This window comes from Hordeum vulgare, chromosome 2H (genome assembly GCF_904849725.1).
Source record: "Hordeum vulgare subsp. vulgare chromosome 2H, MorexV3_pseudomolecules_assembly, whole genome shotgun sequence".
Classification (NCBI taxonomy): Eukaryota; Viridiplantae; Streptophyta; class Magnoliopsida; order Poales; family Poaceae; genus Hordeum; species Hordeum vulgare.
In genome coordinates this window covers 561,910,074-561,928,567 of record NC_058519.1, presented here as the reverse complement: position 1 = coordinate 561,928,567, position 18,494 = coordinate 561,910,074, and the positions used below count along the sequence as shown (strand labels likewise).

The 18,494-nt window shown below is 44.6% G+C and overlaps 3 protein-coding genes across 4 annotated transcripts; all 3 read right to left on the bottom strand.

The window, feature by feature from the left end:
* Positions 1-885: 885 nt before the first annotated feature.
* On the bottom strand, positions 886-3,891 carry LOC123427267 (IAA-amino acid hydrolase ILR1-like 5). Of its 2 annotated transcripts, XM_045111267.1 has the most exons (5): positions 3,460-3,891; positions 3,153-3,278; positions 2,373-2,687; positions 1,834-1,962; positions 886-1,423 (listed from the first exon to the last, which is right to left on the bottom strand). In XM_045111267.1, the coding sequence occupies exons 1-5, from the start codon at positions 3,766-3,768 to the stop codon at positions 1,010-1,012; spliced, it is 1,293 nt and encodes a 430-aa protein (XP_044967202.1). In that variant the 5' UTR covers positions 3,769-3,891; the 3' UTR covers positions 886-1,009. The 2 variants fall into 2 exon arrangements, with proteins under 2 accessions (XP_044967202.1, XP_044967203.1); XM_045111268.1 differs by lacking the exon at positions 2,373-2,687.
* A 96-nt stretch (positions 3,892-3,987) lies between these two features.
* Positions 3,988-6,473, bottom strand: LOC123427268. The gene is made up of 2 exons (XM_045111269.1): positions 5,895-6,473; positions 3,988-4,404 (listed from the first exon to the last, which is right to left on the bottom strand). The coding sequence occupies exon 1, from the start codon at positions 6,355-6,357 to the stop codon at positions 5,902-5,904; it is 456 nt and encodes a 151-aa protein (XP_044967204.1). The 5' UTR covers positions 6,358-6,473; the 3' UTR covers positions 3,988-4,404; positions 5,895-5,901.
* A 5,516-nt stretch (positions 6,474-11,989) lies between these two features.
* Positions 11,990-15,222, bottom strand: LOC123427266. The gene is made up of 2 exons (XM_045111266.1): positions 14,787-15,222; positions 11,990-12,316 (listed from the first exon to the last, which is right to left on the bottom strand). Exons 1-2 carry the CDS (start codon positions 15,058-15,060, stop codon positions 12,276-12,278), a joined length of 315 nt encoding a protein of 104 aa, XP_044967201.1. The 5' UTR covers positions 15,061-15,222; the 3' UTR covers positions 11,990-12,275.
* Positions 15,223-18,494: the final 3,272 nt, after the last annotated feature.

Here is an 18,494-nt window from a genome sequence, read left to right as displayed (position 1 = left end):
CCCTATGTCGCTTTCCGACATTAGTATATGCTTAAGTTTCTCGTCTAAGGTCATGTATAACGGTAGGATATGGATATAGATGTTTCATAAAAAAAAAGTAGCTTGAGATGTCTATATTGATTTTATCTTTCCAATGCAAGCTACCACTAGTGGGCCTCATCCAGAAAAAAAAAGAGATTCTGATACACATGCATCTTTACTTTTCACTTTAACTTTTTAGCCTTTTACATTAAACCACATTTTAACTTTTCAAGCATCCGTCTCTTACTAAGAATCCCGCTAGGAAGTGGAGTATTTGAGCCCGAGCTCAAATGCACCCGCATGAACAGTAAAATCAAAAAAATTCAAAAAAATCTGATTTTTTTATGAACATTGACAAAAGTTCTAAGTGCTTGCAAAGTTTCAACATTAAATCACATTCGAGTAAGGCGTGACAAAAAAAACAAAATGATGTTCCGAAAATGCTACTTTCGAAAGCATTTTGAAACACTAATTTTGTTTTTTTTGTCATGCCTTACTCGAATGTGATCTAATGATGAAAATTTGCAAGTACTCAGAACTTTTGTCAAAATTCATCACAAAAAAAATTGGAATTTTTTGAAATGTTTTTGAATTTTTTTTGATTTTACTGTTCATGCGGGTGCATTTGAGCTCGAGCTGAGAAGGGCACTTCCCATCCCGCTACACCATCCAAATATACATCCGATCCTATATAAGATGCGGAGCATCACCCCGTGGCTATGCATTCGCCATGCCCTGATTCAACTTATCTACATAATTTGCAATGTTGTTGAAGTGTGTGATGTTGAACCGTGATTATTATTTTTGGGGTTAATATCTATGCCAAACTGAAGTTCAAATATGTGCACACACACACAGAAGAAATTTGGATGAAAAACTATAATGGCTGCAGTTTGTGGAATCTGACACTGCACGGTTGTTCTGGAGCCTTTAAAAAAATAAAAGGCCCTTTAAGACTGTTTTGTACACTCTCTTCTTATGGAATCCGCTAGAGTTGCTCTTCCTGTGAACACACCCTTCCAACTTCATTTTGAGTGGAGCACCCAGAGAGATACATTTCTGCGGTAGCAGTGTGCAACGCAGCTCCAATGGGAAGGACATCCTCGTCCACGAAGAAATGCGGGTTGTGATAACAGTGCACCGCACCGGCTTTCTCGTTTCTAATGCCGATACCAAAGATGACGCCAGGAACTGACTGTTGGTAGAAAGCAAAGTCTTCCCCTGCCATGATCTTCTCCCCGGGCTTCACATTATCCGGGCCAAGCAATCTTCTGCCCACATTCTCTATGTGGCGATGCAGCCTCTCATCATTCACGACGGCGGGATACATCGGGTAGGAGGGAGCCCCCAGTATCTCCGTAACCCCCTTGCATCTATGCACAGCTGCCTGCCCTTCTACTACCTGGAAATGGCAAGATAACTTATTCAGGATCAGGACCCTTCAATTTGTATTATTGCACCCAAGGTAAAGCTATTTAATGGTTTGAAGTTATCATTGACATACAAAGAATTAACCATATACAAGCAGTGTTAACTTCAATGTGTTCTCCATACAAAAAGAATAGAAACATGAATTGCTGACTATGGGAACAGGACTAATTGATCATCATGGCATAAGTGTCTGACTGTGTCACAATTGTAAGTTGTGTAGAGCACATCCGACATTTGAGAGAATGCACACAAGGTGCTCTCAGTGATATGAAGCTCTTTGCTCACAGAAGAATAAATTACTGGTGAAGTGGTGATTGCAGCATATCAATATTATCATCAAATGCTACCTCTTAGTGAATTAATTTGTGCCATAATGCTAACCTCCTTAAGCCTTTTCTCTAGTCGATAAAGTCCTTCAGTAGTAAGGCTCCTCAAAGTACCTCCGAATTCAACAACTGGAGGTGTGGTATCAGTAGAATTCCCAGCTTTAATATAGGTAACAGAGAGCACCTGAACACAATAAATAGACAGATCAACCCGAGTATGTTAATGTTATGGCGGAGCAAAAATTCAGGGAACAACATTTAGAAGCATGTGCTGTTGCCTAAAGTAGGTTTGTTGAATGTATACAGTTAGACTAGCGACTCTAAAGAAATTCATTGAGGTGTATAGCACTTGACTGATGCTAAAACTATGCATCAAAATGGGTATCACATCCTTAGCCAAGATGTAATTTCCCCATATGAAATCATCACTGGAATAGCATTTCAGGTGCCACTTCAATATGTTCCATATGCCCAAATTTATTGTGAGAAAAAGACTTCCGTTTGTTGGCATGATCCGCTACGTTTTCTTTCTGCATGACATGTATGAAGAAAATCAGCTAAGCAAAGTAGTATCGCTATAGGGCAACGTCGTACTTGGCTGTGAAGAGGGTCGTCTTCTCTCGAGGTGAGCTGTTGCAGGGCCAGGATGGTAAATGCCGCAGCAGCAACAGGATCCACATTCAAGTGTGGTGTTTCAGCCTTCCCGGTTTTACCTTCTATTTTCACTACGTAGAAACACACGGCTGCATGTGTTGGTCCTGCGTGAGCAGCTATTGAGCCTGTCGGCTTCTGACAATCGACATGCATGGCGAATATAGCCTCAACACCATCTAGAACACCTTCTTTTACCATATGAGATGCACCGGCACCGCCCTCCTCAGCAGGTTGAAAAAGGAGTCTCACCGTTCCCTTCATCATACAAGACGAATGTTACATAAAGCTTATATACATTAATCTTTGAGACTTCTGAAAAGAGCATGTTCGCAGAGCTGACAGCAAACCAGCAATTTAAATACGAAACTGACATGAAATTCCCGATTTAGGCCCTGTTTGGCTTTCCTCCGCTCCGCAACTCAGCTCCTGGAGCTGGCGGAGCTGATGTTAAAATACACGAAGCGGGGGAACGGGTGCTCCGCAAATCCTCTATTTTCACGGAGCAGGAGGATTTCCGAACAGGTACTTAATGGCCAGTCTATTCATCCTACTTTGCTGAGTTAAGCCATGGCATCTGACTACTCATGCTATAACTCACACAATACAAAGAAAACACATCAGGGTTGTATTCTCCGGGACGACTTCGCCCACACACAACTGAAGTACTTACTAGTACTAAATTCTGCAAAACTTAGAGCACAACTATAAGCAGGGACTCACCTTAAGCTGATCCTTGCGCTCATGCAGCAGCTTTGCCGCTCCCAGGAGCATCGCTGTGTGCGCATCATGACCACAGGCGTGCATCACGCCATCAACTCTGCTCTTGTGCTCCCACTCTACCAATTCCTGCCATCCCAAGTGCGCACAACTAACAAAATGTGATCCCTCCAGCAAAACAATGTCATACTACTATCCAGAGCAAGAGACAGTCACGTGATCGAGAAGACTACACGAGCAGCATCGGAAGGGAAGGACGCCCTGCGCCAGACCAATAAGAGAAGCATGGTAGGCCAAGTGGGGAACGGACCTGGATGGGCAGGGCGTCCATGTCGGCGCGGAGGGCGACCATCGGCGGCATGCCCGAGCCGACATCGGCAACGACGCCGGTGCCGGCAACGGCGCGGGCGGTGATCCCTAGCCGCTCGAGCTCCTCGCGGACGAGCGCGCTGGTGCGTTGCTCCTGGAACGCGAGCTCCGGGTGGGCGTGGATGCGCCGGCGCACGCCGACAATCCAGTCTCGCTCCCCCTCGGCGCGCCGAAGCAGCTCCTGCGCGTACTCCGCCGACGCGGTGGAAAGGAGGAGGGCGGCGAGGAGGCAGAGGAGCGGAGCGGCCATGGTCAAGTGAAAGTTGGGAGAAGCTCCCGTTGACGGAGCGAATGCTTCAACAGACTCTTAAATTAACACGAATGGATCACACGAGAGCAAGAATAAGGAACAGCCTGTAGAACGGACAAAGAAACTTTTTATATATTTTTTTGCGGGAGAACGTTCAAAACCATGTACAGCTGCGAGTGAGCTGAATGAACCACTGCATTTCATATCTGAAAGTGAAAATAACTCGCAAATAACGCTGATACTAACTTTAAACAAAGGCCAAAGGGTATAACATGCTGGACATCAGGACATGTTGAGCAAGCACCAGTCTGACTGTTTATCATTCTGATGTCAGATGATAGTAGAAGGAAATGAAGTACAGTAGGGTTTGTTCAGAAACAAAACTACCCCTAGGCCCGAAGCATTCTACTGACATCCCGCTCTGATCTCAAGTGTCTCAGATTCTCGCCGTATTCATATATTTTTGCTCGAACATCACTGTGTTCATCCTAGCTGCCTTGGTTTGGTATGTTGTTTGCACTGGCTGTGCAATCAGTTTGAAGAACAAGATGACCAAAGGACATGATACAGCGCAAAAAGGTGTTGCAGCCGGTGCTCATCCCTTTGTTCCTATAAGGTACTCATGATTCATGAACCCTGCAGCCGAAAATGAGCGAAACAAATTAACATGAGCATTGAAGGTTTCAGCTAGGTTCATTTTGTGGTAAAGTTAGCTCAAAGGATCAAAACATTTCGTCCGTAGATGTACGAGACTTTGCAGTATTCATGCTAGAGGAACTTGGATCAACATATCAGATGAGCTCACCATAGTACAGTACTACCAATAGATAGATTAATCTAATGTACTAGCTTCCAGAAGATATCTACGAAACATAGCATTCTACAGCCTATACATAGCACATTAGTTGCTAGCACAAATTAATTCTTGGAGACTTAGGCGGATGATAACTAAGTTACTTTCAAACCTTAAAATTTCCTTTCTAAAATAAACTTCAAGATCTTCCCATCAGCAACTAAGAGGACTTCCTACTAAGTGCTACTCCTACTACATAGCATTGATGCATTATTATTGTATTTGTTTGCACAAACTGATGCATTTGATGTTGTTCCTTGCTAATTGATAAATCATGTCTCGACTGACAAGCAGAATCTGAGACGCTTACAAATCGATTAACAAGCCTTTTCTTTTTGCAACATTTCTCTGTCTTGGTATCTTTTCTACAAAGTGATGCCAACTTGTTTATGTTGCAATGCTTGCAATCCCCAGATTTCAGAGTTCAACCTCCTACCCACTCCGTACCTAAATATAACGCTTTGTGGAGATCCCAATACGGGCTGAACAAGATGAGTGAATCAACACTCTAAAATATGTCTATATAGATTCGTATGTATTATGTATTGAAGTCTCTAAAAAAGGTTATACTCCCTCCACCCCATAATATAAGAACATTTTTTACACTACACTAGTGTAAAAAACGCTCTTATACTATGGGACGAAGGGAGTATTTAGGAACGGAGGGAGTATATTCCAATGTGGTTGACTATGTGTAGTTACCAACAACAAGCAATACACATATTAAAGTCTTTATATTCATAGTCACTGCAATAGTGGCAAAGTCAAGCATTTTTCACTCATTTATTAACTTATCCGTGCACATCCAACCGGACATTTCCATACTTCCATCACATTTTATCAAGTCATCATGCTAGAGACGTATACGAGTCAATATAGGCTAGTTACAAGGACAGCATCCTACAAATGGGATAACAGAACTCATAATGCTACCTTTTTTTCCTTCTCACTGAAGTAACTGGAAAATAAAACATCTAGTACAAAAATTAGTAATAAACCCCAGTGCAGACTACTAGAGTAATTTCACTATGTCAGTATCTTGGTCATCCAGGTTTGATTGCATCATAGTTTTGTAAAGAGAAATTTTGGTTTATCTGGGCAGACTACGGTAACGAAATCATTCTGTCGACATGCTCATTCGGCCATTCCCCTCTCATCGACACAGACCAAGCACGCAATTACTCGCATGGTTTCTGCATCTACGTGTAATCCAAAGTAACCTAGTAGTGAATCAATTAAATTCCCATCACCACGTCAAAGCAGCAAGAGTCACCTTCATCCTACGCATGGAACTGCAGCAACAGATCCATGGCGGCGCCCCGCCGCCGTTGCACGTCCAGCACCGGCTCGGCGGTGGCCTCCGGCGCCACGCAAGCGCCACTCGTACGGGGGCCGAGGGGCCAAGAAGGCGGGACGGGCCGCTTCCGGCGCTTGTTCCCCTGCAGGGCGCACTCCCGGAGCCCGTCCTCCACCTCCCCGATCATCGGGTCCCCCGCCTCGCCGCCATCCGCCATAGGCTGATCGCTGTCGAACGGGGCAGCGGCGGGCGCGTCGAGGCGGGAGAGGAAGCTGCCGATGGCGGCGTGAGCGTCACGGAGGGTGGCGGCCGCGGCGGCTGCGGCCGACGAGGATGATGGCGCGGAGAGCGCGGCCGCGGCCTCGGCGGCCAGGCGGATGGCGGCGGCCAGGTCGGTCAGCGGCGGTGCCTGTCGCGGCGGCGGGAGATCGAGCTCCATGGCTTTGGCCGGCTGGCCCAGCGAGGTGTGGCGAGTCGTGGCGACGGCCGATGCGAACAGATGGAGGAAAGAATGGTCGCGCTGGCGAGGTTGGGCGTCGTTGCGGCGGAGATAAAACTTCCAGAATGGTCCGACGGTTACGTGATGCTTACGTGTATACAAATAGTAAGAAATGAAGACGTGTGCTAGCAAATCAAAAGTTCAAAACGTTCCTTTTCGGGTATGAACTGTAAACAACATCAATCGAAATACTCACTTCGTTGCTAAATATAAGAGGTACTGTGTTAGTGTTTGAAAAGTCAACCATTGTTTATGTTTGACCAACATTATAGTAAAATATACAAAATATTTGCAGTACTTAATACAAAAGTCGAAAGAGGGGAAGGATACCGGTTTCAAGCTGTGATACATGGGGACAGTTGCAAACAGAAAAGAGGTAGGCATCTTGTCCAGCAAGAGCCTCAAGTATGAAGTGGAAGACGTCAAGAGACGTGGGGATCAGGTTATCCTGGTCAAGCTGTTAGTTGGAGACTTAGTTCTCAATGTTATCAGTGTGTATGCCCCACAAACAGACCAAATAAGAACACCAAGAGGGAGTTCTGGGAAGGCTTGGATGACATGGAGGACATGGCTAGGAGTGTACTGATTGCCGAGAGGCTCTTCATAGGAGGAGACCTCAATTTAGCCATGTGGTCACATCTAACACAAATTTTGAAAAAGTGCATGTGGGATTTGGCTATGGCATCAGGAATCAAGAAGGAGAAGACGTCTTAACCTTTGCGCTAGCCTATAACATGAACATAGCTAACACCCTCTTTAATAAGAGAGAATCACATCTGGTGACTTACAGTAGTGGGCAACACTCTAGCCAGATTGATTTCATCTTCTCGAGAAGAGAAGACAGGCGTGCATGCTTAAATTGTACGGTGGTACCTTAAGACAATGTTGTCCCTTAGCATAAGCTTGTGGTTGCTGACTTCCGCTTTCGGATTCGTGTCCAGCGAGACAAGCGTACCAAAGTCGCTAGAACGAAGTGGTGGAAGCTCAAGGGGGAGGTAGCTCGGGCATTTTAGAAGAGGGTCCATTAAGGAGAGCCCTTGGAAGGAAGGAGGTGATGCAGACAACATGTGGATAAAGATGGCGACTTGCATTCGTAAAGTGGACTTAGAGGAGTGTGGAGTGTTCAGGGGAAGTAGAAGAGAAGCTAAAGATACCTGGTGATGGAATGATGATGTCCAAAAGGCAATTAAGGAGCATAAAGATTGTTTCAGACGCCTATTTTTGGATAGAAGTGTAGACAACATAGAGAAGGACAAGATGGCAAAGAAGGTCGCAAAAACGAGGTGTGAGTGAAGCAAGAGGTCGGGCATATGAGGACCTCTACCAACGGTTAGACACGAAGGAAGGCGAAATGGACATCTATAAGATGGCCCAGATCCGAGAAAGGAAGACGCGAGATGTTGACCAAATCAAGCGCATCAAGGACGGAGCAGAGCAACTCCTCGTGAAGAACGAGGATATTAAGCATAGATGGCGGGAGTACTTGTTGGAATTATGCCCTAGAGGCAATAATAAATATAGTTATTATTATAATTCCTGTATCAAGATAATCGTTTATTATCCATGCTACAATTGTATTAAATGAAGACTCATTTACATGTGTGGATACATAGACAAAACACTGTCCCTAGCAAGCCTCTAGTTGGCTAGCCAGTTGATCAAAGATAGTCAGTGTCTTCTGATTATGAACAAGGTGTTGTTGCTTGATAACTGGATCACGTCATTAGGAGAATCACGTGATGGACTAGACCCAAACTAATACGTAGCATGTTGATCGTGTCATTTTGTTGCTACTGTTTTCTGCGTGTCAAGTATTTGTTCCTATGACCATGAGATCATATAACTCACTAACACCGGAGGAATACTTTGTGTGTATCAAACGTCGCAACGTAACTGGGTGACTATAAAGATGCTCTACAGGTATCTCCGAAGGTGTTCGTTGAGTTAGTATGGATCGAGACTGGGATTTGTCACTACGTGTGACAGAGAGGTATCTCGGGGCCCACTCAGTAATACAACGTCACACACAAGCCTTGCAAGCAATGTGACTTAGTGTAAGTTGCGGGATCTTGTATTACGGAACGAGTAAAGAGACTTGCCGGTAAACGAGATTGAAATAGGTATACGGATAATGACGATCGAATCTCGGGCAAGTAACATACCGAAGGACAAAGGGAATAACATACGGGATTATATGAATCCTTGGCACTGAGGTTCAAACGATAAGATCTTCGTAGAATATGTAGGATCCAATATGGGCATCCAGGTCCTGCTATTGGATATTGACCGAGGAGTCTCTCGGGTCATGTCTACATAGTTCTCGAACCCGCAGGGTCTGCACACTTAAGGTTCGACGTTGTTTTATGCGTATTTGAGTTATATGGTTGGTTACCGAATGTTGTTCGGAGTCCCGGATGAGATCACGAACATCACGAGGGTTTCCGGAATGGTCCGGAAACGAAGATTGATATATAGGATGACCTCATTTGATTACCGGAAGGTTTTCGGAGTTACCGGGAATGTACCGGGAATGACGAATGGGTTCCGGGAGTTCATCGGGGGGGGCAACCCACCCCGGGGAAGCCCATAGGCCTTGGGGGTGGCGCACCAGCCCTCAGTGGGCTGGTGGGACAGCCCAAAAGAGCCCTATGCGCCATAGGAAGAAAAATCAAAGAGAAAAAAAAAGAGGAGGTGGGAAAAGGGGGAAGGACTCCTCCTTCCAAACCTAGTTGGACTCGGTTTGGAAGGGGAGGGCTGCCCCCCTTGGCTCGGCCGAAACCCTTAGGGGTCCTTGGACCCCAAGGCAAGCCCCCCCCCCTCTTCCCCCTATATATACGGAGGTTTTAGGGCTGATTTGACACAACTTTGCCACGGCAGCCCGACCACATATCTCCACGGTTTTACCTCTAGATCGCGTTTATGCGGAGCTCGGGCGGAGCCCTGCTGAGACGAGATCATCACCAACCTCCGGAGCACCGTCACGCTGCCGGAGAACTCTTCTACCTCTCTGTCTCTCTTGCTGGATCAAGAAGGCCGAGATCATCGTCGAGCTGTACGTGTGCTGAACGCGGAGGTGCCGTCCGTTCGGCACTAGATCGTGGGACTGATCGCGGGACGGTTCGCCGGGAGGATCGAGGGACGTGAGGATGTTCCACTACATCAACCGCGTTCACTAACGCTTCTGCTGTACGGTCTACAAGGGTACGTAGATCACACATCCCCTCGCGTAGATGGACATCACCATGATAGGTCTTCGTGCGCGTAGGAAATTTTTTCTTTCCCATGCGACGTTCCCCAACAGTACTTTGACAAGTTGTTCAATGGGGAGAGTGATTGCTCTATCATTGATCTGGACGACTCCTTTGATGATACTAGCAGGCGTTTTGTGCGGCGAATCCAGGAGTCGGAGGTCAAGGAGGCTTTAAAGAGGATGAAAGGAGGCAAGGCGCGGGGACATAGCGATAGTATGCCTAACCAAACTTTTCAACCTCACTTTTCGGGCAAACAAGATGTCAGAAGAATGGAGATGGAGTATATTAGTACCAATCTTCAAGAATAAGGGGAATGTTCAGAGTTGTACTAATTACCGTGAAACTAAATTGACGAGCCATACAATGAAGCTATGGGAGAGAGTCATTGAGCATCGTTTAAGAAGAATGACAAGTGTGACCAAAAATTAGTTTGATTTCATGTCTGGGAGGTCGACCATGGAAGTCATTTTCTTGGTACGACAACTTATGGAGAGATATAGGGAGCAAAATCAGGACTTGCATATGATGCTCATTGACTTGGAGAAGACCTATGATAAGATATCGTGGAACGTTATGTGGTGGGTCTTGGAGAAACACAAAGTCCCAGCAAAGTACAACACCCTCATCAAGGACATGTACGATAATGTTGTGACAAATGTTCGAACATGTGATGGTGACACTGTTGACTTCCCGTTTAAGATAGGGCTGCATCAGGGGTCAACTTCGAACCCTTATCTTTTTGCCTTGGTGATGGATGAGGTCACAAGGGATATACAAGGAGATATCCCATGGTGCATGCTTTTTGCGGATGATGTGGTGGTAGTCGATGATAGTCGGACGGAGGTCAACAGGAAGTTGGATTTATGGAAGCAAACCTTGAAATCGAAAGGTTTTAGACTTAGTAGTACTAAGACCGAGTACATGAGGTGCGCTTTCAACACTACTAAGCACGAGGAGGAGGGGGATGTTAGCCTTGATGGGCAGGTGGTACCTCAGAAGGACACCTTTCGTTATTTTGGGGTCAATGTTACAAAAGGATGGGGATATCGATGAAGATGTGAACCATCGAATTAAAGCTGGATGGATGAAGTGGCGCCAAGCTTCTGTCATTCTCTACGACAAGAGGGTGCCACAAAAGCTAAAAGGCAAGTTCTATAGGATGTTGATAATGTCAAGAGATGGTTCTCTCTGACAAGAGGGTCCAACATCGCCTGAGATGGTTTGCGCATATTCAGCCCAGGCCTCCAGAAGCCCCGGTGCACAGCGGACGGCTAAAGCATGCTGATAATATCAAGAGAGATCGAAGTAGACTGAATTTGACATGGAAAGAGTCCGTAAAGAGAGATATAAAGGATTGAAGCGTCACCAAAGAACTAGCCATAGACAGGGCGCGTGGGAGCTTGCTATCCATGTGTCAGAACTATGAATTGGTTGCAAAATCTTATGGATCTAGTGATAATGATTTTGTATTCTAGATACCTATATCTTTATCAATAATCTTGATCAAAATTTAAGAAGTTTGATTTTTTTAAATAATACATGTTATATTTAGGAACGGAGGAAGTACTCCCTCCGTTTCATAATATAAAAATATTTTTGACATTAGTGTAGTATCAAAAGCGCTTTTATATTATGGGACATAGGAGTATATACCAAGCGGTTAGCTTGATTCGTCACCAATAAAAAATTGCAATCAGTCGGAATATACCATCATTTTGTCTTTTTTAGGTATATAATTTTATCAAGATGATGTTCCTTATAAAGGGGATGGAAAACGAAAGCACTTTGCTTGCAGTTTTAGTTGCGACGCAAAGCGGTGACAGTTTATGCCCATTTGTACCCTTTTCTTTCAGGAACTGTTATGTGTCTTTGAAAGAACTGTCAACATAAACGTTCGCAAATGTGTTTTCTAACACATATAATCGCAAATGTTCATCTTCACGCACACTTACTCATCCTTATAAACACACACACAAACATCATATGTCCATGAATACCTTCAAGATGTAAAGACGACACAACATCTTAAGAATGACAATCATTATAGACGTTTCGTAGTCAACAAAAACGTCTCCTTTCACTGAACGAACATACCAGAAAAATCTGAAATAAATCAAGAAGGCCATAGATGGTTCCCCACTCTATTCCAAGAACAAAAGTAGAATGTTCAGCAGAGTATCAGGTAAACAAGGCCCAGCCAAACCGAAACATCCTGATTCAAACTCTCAGTTCTCTTGGCCTTGGATAGGCAAAACAACGAATGCAATGACGCACAATCAACTGCCTCCGGAGTCTGGATCAAGCACGAGACAGCACAGCGATGAGAAATGGCAGTTGCACATACCCTGAAACTGAATGTACATACGGCCATGGAGCACACATATAAATTATGAAGCCTAGAGACTGCGAAAATTTCCTACTGCAAAATAGGAAATGCTCCAGTAAGACTACTTGTCAGTGGCACTTTAATCTGGGCCACAACAGAGAAGATCAAAACTCCATATGTACAAATAATTTGATTACGACTCATTACAGCTGCATGCATTATATGCTTTTCCAGATCTATTGAGTTCTCCGGCTTCTGGAGGTGGCTCTTGCCGTCAGGCGTCAGCGAGCCGTTAGATGATCGTCCTCCTCACCACCACAAGCTGATACATCATATAGATTGGTTAGAATGAAGCTAGACAAACCTCTAGACGATATAAAGATCATGAATCAGAGAGCAGACGTAGCAGCTTTTTTAGGTGAAAAAGAACATCAGCAGCAGCAGCTCCAACTTATTTGTCACAAAAGCAAATTGCATAAACTGAAGACAAGGCGGCAATTATAGAGAGGGAGGGAGGGAGGGAGGGAGAAAGAGAGAGAGAGAGAGAAACTCTGAGGCTTATTAGAACTTCTGTTCCTTCATTGCTTGAAAAAAAAGGCTAAAATGCCAGCTTGTTTATACAGCACACAACCTCCTTGAACGACCAGACTGGATTCTAGCCAACTCACTGGATGCATACGGAATAAAACCAACCGACTCAAACTATTCCTTGCCTAAAACAACTCAAACTATCTTCTGTCTCTAATGTGGTTGTACATAGACCTGCTGCTGTCATATTCTACAAGGATACAACTCTTCAATTGCTAAACATGTCATCTCCTATTCTCCTTATGACTATCCTATACCTGTCCTAATTTTCATGATATTCACGAACAATTTGGGTATTACTCTCTGTACAGGGTCGGTGGTGTAGTACAGAAGTTCTAGTAAGCCTCAGAGTGTGGTGACTCTTTCCGTAACTCTTGATGCCATCGAGGAATTTATTCCTCCACTAAACAACTTCACATTGGGCAGACAGCATACTAATTTTGAAACAAGAATAGGTAGGACGAACTGGTTATCTGAGATTTATAGATGAGGGTGGACCCCAAGACCGACCCTGTACTATACCACCGAGACACATAAGTGTCACATGGACAACATGTTACGAACACCAAAATTTGAACCTTGGTTGTAATCAAGTCATCGTGGAACCAGATGCTAAGCATTCCATTGATGTTATGCACATAGTTTCTATTGGATGGGTGACCATTTTGCATATGCATTTTTCAAAACTATTTGTAGGCTATATGCCACAACTCATGCCCGGGGACTTGGCGAGAATCTGAAACTGAGTGATAGAAACTCTTCATGGTAACAACTTCAGGATGAATGAAATGCAAGCCTTTGATCTGTAGCAACTTGTGATTTTCCTCTTGTCAAAAGAAACTTATAATTTTCCCAAGAACCGAGCCACCAAGAGTATCCTCTGTCCTCCGAAAACTACCCTTCAATCCAGTCTATGTACGATTCCAACAGGCATAGGAGAAAACTATATACATTTCCAATGCCACTGGCCAGAATCATGAGGTGCTAACAGTGTGTTTGGTGCAGGGGACATCACAGGACGGTTCACGGATATCCATCTTGTATCTGAAGTATTCAGATCCTTTATGAGAAGTATTCAGGTTTCAGAGGAACATGTCAAGAAGTATTGCCATCCATCGTTTAGTCTAGGATGTAATCTGGCTATGAGGATTATCTTATCTTCAACATATTAATTCACTATGTTAAACTAGAAACTAAACAAGTTCACTACTCGTATCCTGAAAATGGACTGACCCACAATAACATATTGAGGGAGGACCCCCTGGAAAAATAATCCTAAGGAAAAAAGGAAGGACCATCAAGCTGGTGAGTGAACAATGAAATAATCAAACCACACATCCAGTGCAAAAAAAATGTATGCCCTACTTCCAAAAGAAAAAAACAAGAGCACAAAATCAAGTGGTTCTAAGAGCCTACTTTCACAGTTTCAGTATCAACTAAATGTAGCTACTAGCTACTCCCTCCGTTCCTAAATATAAGTCTTTTTAGACATTTCAACAGGGGACTACATACGGAACAAAATGAGTGAACCTACACACTAAAATATGTCTATATACATCCGTATGTAGTTTCCTATTGAAATGTCTAAAAAGACTTATATTTAGGAACTTAGGGAGTAGAAAAGCTGACTACGATCATGGCTAAAATACTCTGCTTATCTCCGATACAGATGGTCTCCACGAGGATACTCGGACTAATACTAACATATCCCGTCACAGCTTCTTAGAAATTAATAAACACACCATAAGTTGCAGCAGCTTTGATTCTTTGACGAACAAAACAATGACCATGATGGGAGCTAAAGATTACATCTACTTTTCCCTATGTCTGCCGGATTATCTTATTCAATTGGTAGGGAACCTATCCAAAAAGTTGAGTGCACTTTCAGGATATACTTTCTTACATCTGATTAATATAAGCATAAGCATAATCCGACGCCCTAATGAGTTGACAAGGCAGAACCAAGTCTAATTGATCAAAAGTGGATCCCGACACCAAACCATGGTATTAAGGCATCAAGTTGCACATTCCGGTACCATCTCAATCCTAGGCGATCTCATCATCAGTCCCATGTGATGTGAGTTTTCTTCTATTTGTTTTCTGATTTTAAAATTTGTCTGCCAGGGCAACAGCATGCATAATTTGGCACAAAGATGCTAAAGAGCAAACGAAACACAGTTAGAAATGGCATCAGCAGGACGTACCGCCGCAGCAGAAGCAGCAGCAGCAGCACGTGAGGAGCATGGCGGCGTCGCAGGCGAGCTCGAGCGCGGTGGCCACCATCGAGCCCCTCGACGACGTCGGGCGGCCCTCGAGCAGAGGCGCCTGCTGCGGGCCCTCGTCCCCGTCCTGGCCCTGCTGCCCCTGCCCCTGCCCCTGCCGCTGCGCGCGTTTCTTGTGGGCGAGGTTGAACTCCAGCTTCTCCAGGTAGGCGTGCTTGAACGAGTCCCGGATCCGGAGCGACGGCCAGAGGTGCATCTTCGCCGGGCGTGGAGGGGGCGGGGGCGGCGGCGGCGGGGGTTGGCCGGGCTGGGGAATGTCCTAGGGATCACGGGGGGTGGCGTGGTGGACCGAGGAAGGCGGAGGAGAAGCGTGAATTTTTGGCTTCGCCTTGATTGGGACGGTGCGGGTTGCGGATTTGGGATCGGATGATGGGGCGGGACGGCACGGCCTGGCCCAACAAAGCCGATGGTCCCTCGCGTCGTTCGGGTCGCTCGGGTCGATTGTTAACCCGTCAGAGTTGTCCGGTCAGCTGTTGACCAGTCAACCGTTTTGACTTTTGTAAAAAATAATCTGAAAAAATCAAAAAGGAAGGAAAACAAAATTAGATTTGAAAAATGTTAATAAATTTGCCATGAAAAGTTCACGAGTATGGAAAAATGTTCAAATTTCTGAAAAAGTTTATGAAATTTGAAAAAAGTTCATAGTTTTTTGGGGGGAAACTTTGAAAAATTGAAAAAAAAATCATTGATTTTGCAAATTTTGTACATGGATTTTACAAATTTCATCAATTTTAAAAAATACTTCATGGATTTTGAAAACAAATCATTAATAAAAAATCACAAATTTGATAAAATGCATCGATTTGAAAAATGTACATCATGAATTTTTTTTAAAGGTTTACAGATTTTGGAGAAGGTACAAAAAATGTGGTTTCGAAATAATCATGGATTTAAAAAAAAAACCCATAGGTTTTGTAAAAGGTTCACAAATTTGATATATATATTTTTTTTAAAACTCATGCGATTGAGAAAAAGAAAATATAAATTAAACCAAAAGAAAACCAATTGAAACTGAATAACGGAAAAAGGAAAATTGACCAGAAGCTTTCAAAAGCTTCCCATACCGGCCTAGGAAGCTTGTGGGAGCATCCCAAAAACGTGGAGGGAAGATTACGCTAGTGCGTTAAGATGGGTTGTCCCATTTAGATCAAGAGAAGAAAGGAGGTGTCGGGGATATACCCGCACACGATAACCCGTCAGGGAGATAACCCCGCTGACAAGGTGGTGGCCCACGGCTTGTTGATACGTAGGCCATAAAAGTTCAGAAGGCCAAGGCAAAGGAGGCGACTTATGCAAGAAGGCTGACTCATGGGCCTACACCTTGGCTGGCCGACTCATAGATGGAAGACACAAGATGTTTTACATACTTGATAGACAAGAGGAGCAGGAACTAGATTAGGTCAAGGGCTACAATATGACCCAGACTCTGATGTAATCTCAGGACCTTAACCTATATATAAATGGGAGCCTGTGAGGTAGAAACGACGGGTAAGAAATCCTCGAGAGCTAGGTTAGCGATTTCGCACCCTTGTAATCGAGATCATCATCAATAACACAAAAAGCAAGACATAGGCTTTTAGCTCCATCGGAGGGGCCGAATCCGGGTAAACTCTTATCTCTCATTCCCGATCAACCACATCCAAGCAGCCACCTAGGTGCGATGTATTGGGGAACGTTGCATGGAAAAAAAATTCTACGCACACGAAGACCTATCATGGTGATGTTCATCTACGAGAGGGAGATTGGATCCACATACCCTTGTAGATCGCTCAGTGCGAAGCGTTAAGAAACGCGGTTGATGTAGTGGTACGGCTTTGTGATTCAAATCACTGTCGTCCCACGATGTGTCCCACGATCCGTCCCGATCTAGCACCGAACGGACGGCACCTCCACGTTCATCACATGTACAGCTCGATGACGATCTCCGCCTTCTTGATCCAGCAAGAGAGACAGGGAAGTAGATGAGTTCTCCGGCAGCATGACGGCGCGCCGGTGATGGTGATGATCTATTCCCGCAGGGCTCCCCCCGAGCTCCGTAGAAATCCGATCTAGAGGTGAAACTACGAGGTATAGGTTTAAGTTGCACGTGGCAAAGTTATGTCTCAAAAACCCTAAAACCTCTAGTATATATAGGAGAAGGGGAGGGGCTAGCCTTGGGGCTCAAGGGACCCCTAGGGAGCCTGCCGAAGTGGAGAGGAGGACTCCAACTCCAATTCGGTTTGGGGAAGGAGGAGTCCTCCTCTCCCTTCCCACCTCCCTTTTTTTCTTTTGGTTTTCTCTTCTAGCGTCATAGCCCACTTGGGCTGGCCTCACCAGCCCATTAAGGGCTGGTGCGCCATCCTAGGACTATTGGGCTCAGTCCCGGGTGGGTGGGCCCCTCCCGGTGAAAACCCGGAACCTATTTGTCACTCCCGGTACACTGCCGGTAATGCCCGAAATCTTTCCGGTGACCAAATGAAACCATCCTATATATCAATCTTCGTTTCCGGACCATTCCAGAAACCCTCGTGACGTCCGTGATCTCATCCGGGACTCCGAATAACCTTCGGTCGCCAACACCTATAACTCAACTATATCGAAACGTCACCGAACCTTAAGTGTGCAGACCCTGCGGGTTCGAGAACTATGTAGACATGACCCGAGACACTCCCCGACCAATATCCAATAGTGGAACCTCGATGTCCGTATTGGATCCTACATACTTTACGAAGATCTTATCGGTTGAACCTCTATTTCAAGGATTCATATAATCCCGTATATCATTCCCTTTGTCCTTCGGTATGCTACTTGCCCGAGATTTGATCGTCGGTATCCCTATACCTATTTCAATCTCGTTACCGGCAAGTCTCTTTACTCGTTCCGTAATACAAGATCCCGTGACTAACACCTTAGGAACATTGCTTGCAAGGCTTATATGTGATGTTGTATTACCGAGTGGGCCCCGAGATACCTCTCCGTCACACAGAGTGAAAAATCCCAGTCTTGATCCATGCTAACTCAACGGACACCTTCGGAGATACCTGTAGAGCACCTTTATAGTCACCCAGTAACGTTGTGACGTTTGATACACACAAGGTATTCCTCCAGTGTTAGTGAGTTACATGATCTCATGGTCATAGGAATGAATACTTGACACGCAGAAAACAATAGCAACAAAATGACACGATCAAATGCTATGTTTATAATTTGGGTCTTGTCCATCACATCATTCTCCTAATGATGTGATCCAGTCATCAAGTGACAACACTTGCATATGGTCAGAAACCTTAACCATCCTTGATCAACTTGCTAGTCAACTAAAGGCTTACTAGGGACATTGTTTTGTCTATATATCCACACATGTATCTTTGCTTTCATTCAATACAATTTATAGCATGGATAATAAACGATTATCTTGAAATAGGAAATATAATAATAACTATTTTATCATTGCCTCTAGGGCATATTTCCAACAGTCTCCCACTTGCACTAGAGTCAATAATCTAGTCTCACATTGCTATGCGATTTACATTGGAATGAATCTAACACCCATGCAGTTCTGGTGTTGATCATGCTTCGCTCGTGGAAGAGGTTTAGTCAGCGGATCTGCAACATTCAGATCCATGTGCAGTTTGCAAATATTTACGTCCT